This window comes from Branchiostoma floridae, chromosome 13, assembly GCF_000003815.2.
Source record: "Branchiostoma floridae strain S238N-H82 chromosome 13, Bfl_VNyyK, whole genome shotgun sequence".
In the NCBI taxonomy this organism is placed as follows: Eukaryota; Metazoa; Chordata; class Leptocardii; order Amphioxiformes; family Branchiostomatidae; genus Branchiostoma; species Branchiostoma floridae.
Genome location: NC_049991.1, coordinates 2,024,816 through 2,031,429, shown reverse-complemented (window position 1 = coordinate 2,031,429; position 6,614 = coordinate 2,024,816). Strand labels below are relative to the sequence as shown.

The 6,614-nt window shown below is 41.2% G+C and overlaps 1 protein-coding gene across 1 annotated transcript; it reads left to right on the top strand.

The window, feature by feature from the left end:
• Positions 1 to 294: 294 nt before the first annotated feature.
• Positions 295 to 4,262, top strand: LOC118429319 (neuronal acetylcholine receptor subunit beta-3-like). Its single transcript, XM_035839801.1, has 4 exons — positions 295 to 346; positions 861 to 1,178; positions 1,450 to 1,582; positions 3,881 to 4,262. Exons 1-4 carry the CDS (start codon positions 295 to 297, stop codon positions 4,260 to 4,262), a joined length of 885 nt encoding a protein of 294 aa, XP_035695694.1.
• The last annotated feature ends 2,352 nt before the right edge of the window (positions 4,263 to 6,614 follow it).

Genomic DNA, 6,614 nt, shown 5'->3' with positions numbered 1-6,614 from the left:
TATACATATTTTTGTGTTTGTGTGTGTGAGTGTGTCTGTATATCGAGTAGCGATGATTTTTTAGTGTGTCTGCATATCGACCAGCGATGATGTTTTATCCTATATTCAATATACGTTATAGATATTTCGCACACACACTCTCCCTCACCCCTCTATAGTGCTGACCCTTTGTACCGAGGCCTGCCAAATGACGTGCTTCTCCTGATCAGTACTGATGGTACAGTTAGATGGAGGGTAGAGACCCTGACCAGCACCATCTGTACTACACACCCGTTCTTCTTCCCTGCCGACACCATGGAATGCCACATCTGTTTTTCTGTTCTCCCATCAATTGATCAAACCGTCGGTAAGGTTTTATTATTAATATATACGTCATAAAACATATTATTAGTTTCATTTTATTGGAGTGTATTGCAGTGCAATAACGTATTTCAGGTTTGCCCCTACCAGTATATTGGACACACAAAACAAAACAAGATGCCTAAATTTTCAAATTCAAATTTATAAACATGTAACAAAAGGTGAAGCAATACAATACGGCAAAACGACCAGCTGTTTTAATTGTACAGTGACACTTGTATCACATCAAAACCATTAAAAGTATACGAAGAGAATTTCTATGACAAACAAAACTAATGATGCCCGTATACGTCTTTCAATGACAATAGAGTCATTTCCAGATACGGTGGCCATCTTGGATTTTCCGTGGCCATGCAACAAAACGAGGATGGATAGTAGAGTCTTTAGTTGAAAGCATTTATTAGAGTATAGGTAAGCCATCTTAAGTAGCACGTTCTGCCCCTCTAACATGAAATACATGCAGAGTCCCTGAAATGACAATGATGATTTGTTAAATACAGAATGTGGAGGGGACAGTTCCTGCGACGTCTGGTCTCCCCCACAACAGGAGGGCGAATGGAATCGGAAGGACAAGATATTCACCAAAGGCAACAAGGAGGCGTGCTTCGCTGTTCACCTAGAGAGGATCCCCCTGTTCCACATCGCCACCACTGTTGGGCCCTGCGCCATCCTGGTGGTGCTGATGACCATCACCTTCATCATGCCCATAGACAAGGGAGACCGGATCTCCTTCGGAGTGACCATCCAACTCTCCATGGTCGTATCTCTCGTTTTTGTCACCGAGGTACTTCCTGTCAAGGGGGAACTGCCATTTTTGGGTGAGTAAAGATGGATATGATAAGTTGAGATGTTCTTGCTTTATGCACTGTTCATGCAAATGGCGTACTCATTTGCATAATTTATACATGGTGATGTTCACCTTTAACTTACACATGTCAAAGTATATAGTTCCCCTCATTTATCTTCAGCAGTTTTCCCATTTTTATTGATTATGCAAATGAGTTCTCGTTTGCATGCTTTGGTATCTTTCTATGCCCAAAAGTTCATGAATTACATGTAACAAAACAAATATTATGGATGATGTTATAGCCACTCTGATTGTCGTGTGCATGGGGCTGATGGGACTTTTCCTGTTCTTCACCATGTACATCATCACCATTCACGACAAGAAGGGGAGTCTGTCTCCAATGGCGAAGACTGTCTTTCTTCACTACATTGCAAAGTACGTGCTACTCGTTACAATAGAAAGTTTTACACTAAGGCCATGCTAATTTGTTTACATGGATGACATCCTCTGGGAATCTTCAAACTGATGCGAGCGTACGAATACAAAGTTAGGCCTAAAAATGTCTTTATTATAAAGTATCTTCATTCAAAAGGCACCGCATATGATTACGACAAGCATGACGTAGTGAAGCTTATATTGATCCCAGGGAATCATATTAAGTAAAACAGCTGCCGAAGATATGCACACATGTTACCTTAAAGGCATAATTGTAACGTAACGCATAAAAAGAGCATACACGCATTATGTACATCAAGCTAAGGGCGCAACCCGCCGTACTTGCCGTGTGCTGTCTACGTGCCAAAACGTGGGTAATCTTTTGGGATCCGCAAGAGGTAAGTACCGCCTCCGTACGTATACGAACTCGTAGGGAATCCGACGGATTTTGGAGCACGCAGACACGCCGTAGAACTTTACGTGCAAGCAAAACTTTGTGTGCCATCGGGCTGCGGATTCGCCCCCCGTACGTGCCAGTACGGGCGACGCGCCTGCCCTGTATAGCCTAAACGTTTTCAGAAATACGTGACGGACATGGCCTCCCAAAAAAACGTAATTTAAAGTGGGCAGGAAGATTTAACACACAGAAAGACTCAACACGCAGAGTATGGTATACCGAACAATAGATTCTTCATGTTTTCCACATCTTTTTCTTTGGCCTTAGAATTGCCGTTGACATTTTTGGCATTAGTATACGTTTTCTGGCATTTTTTTCTACGCCATGTATCTCCTTATATTTTATTTTGCGGTTGCTTTGTACGATATACAGTATAGTTGTAAACTTTTTTTTTTTCATTTTTGCAAATGTCCGAAAATTAATGTGCGCGCGGATGTTATCCATATAATCAATTAACCTGGCCTAAGTAGCCCTCATAAAATGCATACGAAAACAGATGCATTGAGATTTATTATTTAATTTTTTGTTCGTTTATGTGATGGTTATAGGTCATTGTAAGATGTTGTATTCAGAAGCTGTATGAAAAATTTATGAAATTTGTTTTATTCACGGCATCAATTAATTACAAATTAGTATTTTCGCATTTAACTTTCTTTCCAACAATCTTCATGATACATTTGATACTTTTCTAATAAACTAAAATTCTATCTATGTCGGTAAGAAGCATCCACGTGCCAACAAGGGGTGAGTGCCGGTACAGAAAATTCATGATCAGGTACAGGTCTGGTTATGGTTCAGATGATCAGGTCCAGTTATAGTACGGTGTTCCGGTACAAACCCGGTTTTTCTTGTTGGACCGGTCAAGAAAAAACGGACCTGAAAAAATTCGGTAGACCGGATGTTGAACCTATTGGAAAATGAACAGATTATATGATCCGGCTTCACACGTTCGGGGCTTATCACAAGAGCGAAGTAGAGTAGACCTTATAGTAATTTTCTAGTTTTATAGTCAATAGTACAGATGTAGTTAGCCTTGTAGGATTTTAAAACGCCAGTGGGAGTCAAATAATCCACAAATAGATTTCTTTGTAGCAAAATGGACCATTGTTTGGAGTACCGTCCATTCACAAGTTCTCACCTACTGAATAAGGTTCAGGTTCAGGTTCAAACCTGAACCTGATCCTCTGGACTTGAACCGGACCTGGACCTGAATTTTCTGTACCGGTACCAACCCCTGGTCCAGAGGATCAGGTCCAGGTCTGGACCTAATTGCTGAGTTCTAAAAAGTTTTAATGGGCAATGCTCAAAACAATTGTCCAGTTCGCTGTTTGGTTGAGTATCCGACTCCCACTGGCGTTTTAAAATCTACGCGGCTTTGTGCACCGGTGGAAAAAAAACGGATCTTCCCGTAGGCAAGACTGTAAAAACTTGGTAGAAATGACTACAAACTCTCTTATACTTCGCTCTTGTTATTTTCTTCCACCGGCAAGCCGCAAAACCGTTTAAATGCCTGCCGATATAATCTGTTCATTTTCTAATCGCTCCAAGATCCGTTCCACTGATTTTTTTTTCAGGTCTTGTTTTTTAGGACCGGTCCAACACGAAAAAACGGTTTTGTACCAGTAAGGTACTCTCCAAGCAGACGTTAGGCTCCGGCTTTTTAAAAAGTCTTTTAGCCGTTTTCATCGGCTGGCCGACTTTAAGAAACATGACAAAATAGAAAGTCCGATAAAACGACTAAAAAAGCCGGAGCCTAACTTCTGTTTGGAGAGTGCCATTACGCTATACCGGTAACACCCCCCCCCCCCCCATTCTCTTTCCTTCTTGCCGATATTTATAAGGTTCCTGCTGCTCGGAGACCTCACAGAGAAGGATGCTGCGAACGAAGATGGAGAGCCTGGCCTGACCGTCAGGACGCTGGCCTATCGTGAACGGACCGACCGCGACGTCCCTGCCGATGGCATGGCGGAGGTCGACGGGAAAAGCCCGGCTGCTCTTTCCGAGACAATCCGGCATCTGTCCGAACCGCTCACACGCATGGAAGCAGCGATGTCCTCCGGTTTTAGGGACCTGATCCGCGTCATTAAGGACCAGGCAGTGAAGGACGAACAGGAGATATCTGACTACACCCTGTTGGCCAGGGTCCTGGACAGGCTATGCCTCGTTCTGTACGTCATCAGCATTGCCGTGGCCGTGCCTATGACCATGCGTCTGGGCTCGTAAAATTTGCGTTCAGACTTTGGGCTCTGTCAATATGCCCTATCACAGCCAATGCCTAACTGTATCATGATTCTTTTTTTATGTTACCTTCACAGAAGGGAACATATTGTTTTTGCTTTGTTTCTTCTTCTTCTCCGCATAAATAAGGTCAACGACCTGGACCAGACGGCTGTCACCATGGTAACCGGTAAAGTAGTAGGCACCATGTGGTGTTCGGTTACATAATGTAGCAAATGTCAGATCTAGAGGGGCTCGGGTCACTACATTTAGAAATGTGTTCAAATAAGAATGAACAAAACAGTTGCCAGTGTTAGACTACAACATGTGAAGGTAACATTCTGTATTTGCTTGCAAATATTACCTTTCTAGTTTTTTTTTTATTTCTTCTTCCTCTTCTGTCAGGAACCAATCATAGCTTAGAACTGTTGTGAACCAATCAGAGCTCAGCATTTTTTACCTGCACACAATATTATTTGGCGAGCATAATGGTATTGTAAATCTATTTTACTGACCTGGTTTAAAAATCCATCCAAAAGTAGATGTAGAGTGGCTCTTGTTTTACTCGCACACAATGCTGTGGGCCCTGGGTTAGCCTAAATGTATAGTATACTATGCGAGTAGTTTGCTAAAAAAAGGCTACAGGTGAAACATTCTCTGTATTTTCGCGAAAAGGTTACCCTTACGTCTTGTTGTTATTCTTATACTCTAGCTTTGAATGATCCATATGCATAGCCAGAGCTGTCGAACTTTTACAAAGGGTTAGTGCTTTAAGAACTTCTTCAGGTAAAGTAAAGTAAAATACATATTCGATCGAAGTCCTCAAAAATAACAATAATGTGAAACGTGTAAAACCCATAGAGCGTATGATACAGACCAGATGTTGTATCATTCTCCTACGCAGAGACATCCAACGGTGCCAGCAAACCGCCTCTTGTCTGTACTCTGCTATCTCAACTGTCACCATCAGTTCCTGACAGCCCTGCTTATAGATATTAATGAGCTCACCCTTATATATGCGAGATCCCTTTTTAAAACTGAAAGGCCTATTCTCTGATTGGCTGAAGCTGGTTTGTGGCAACGCCCACAGGAACTGAAGGTTACGGTTGAGATAGCAGAGTACAGACAAGTGGAGGTTTGCTGGCGCCGTTGGATGTCTCTGCGTAGGAAAATGATGTTGTATTTTCTTAAAGGTACTTAGTGTAAGATAAGGAAAATCCTTGAGGTCAATTTTGTAACAAATTCTTTGTACCCCATCGCATTGGCTAACAATAGTCAGGAAATGAAAATGCAACATCATACGAAGTCATCGAAAAGCTGCCATGATATTTACATTCCGCTAGGGGGCATTTCAAACTTGATTGGTACAATTTAGAAATGATGGCGCTACGTACAGTGTGAAATGTATTTGTAGTAACGTCGTAAATGTGAAATATCAAGGTCAATGATACAAAGATTTTGTTATCCAGAATATTTTTGGTGTTTCTGCAAAAAAATCTGCGATAAGAATCCATACATTTTAACTTATTATTCACCTATTTGTTAGTATGTATCTAAGTAGGAAGTGCATGCGGCCTATAAGGCGTTTTCAGTGTGTGATGGGGCAAGACCCCAAACATATGCATAGATTGTGACAAAAAAAGAGTGAACTTCTTGTAAATAGCTTGCTCCCTAAGTACGAGTGTGGAGAGGAACACTGCGTATATATTTCATCTGTAAACTTTTGTCCCATCAATATATTCTATTACTTCACAAATAGTCATTGTTAACTTGAAAGCTCATCTGTGTTGATAGAAGTCACTATTGAAGTAGTTTAACTGTAATATCCAACACCAAAATTGGACTCACTCAAATTTTCGACTGAACAACACTAGTCTTTGTCAAGGAATGAACAATCCACTGCTGTCGTGACGTCACGTTATGCAGATAGAACACGTGACTTAGTAACCAGTGGATCATTGATTGAAGGAAGCCTATGGCGCCCACCGTCTCTGTTCAGGGATGGTTGTAATGCTCTGATGTAGCCGGGGGGTGCCATAGACTTCAGTCGAAAATTTGAGTGAGTCCAATTTTTGTGTTGGATTTTACAGTTAAACTAGTTCAATAATAAACATTGTTGTTGCGAGACATTGTGTAAAGAAGTTGTGTAAACAAACCCAAATTTTACTTAGTACTTAAATGTGCTATTACAAAAAGAAAGGGCTAGACTTGCTAACAAAGATCAACAGAAATCAGTATTATATGTAACCTACTGTTTGTTGATCTCTGCGTGTATTTGTTATAACTTGAGTTCTATTCGATTGTAAATATTACATGCATGTCCGGAGAAGGAGTATATAGATCCAATCTCTTGCAGCA

Bases quoted from the DNA above. Each gene is read 5' to 3' on its own strand.
- LOC118429319 (XM_035839801.1), top strand. From the start codon at position 295: ATGGAATGCCACATCTGTTTTTCTGTTCTCCCATCAATTGATCAAACC. The intron at 1,179-1,449 runs GTGAGTAAAGAT...ATGATGTTATAG, and splicing joins GGGGGAACTGCCATTTTTGG to CCACTCTGATTGTCGTGTGC. The intron at 1,583-3,880 runs GTACGTGCTACT...GATATTTATAAG, and splicing joins TTTCTTCACTACATTGCAAA to GTTCCTGCTGCTCGGAGACC.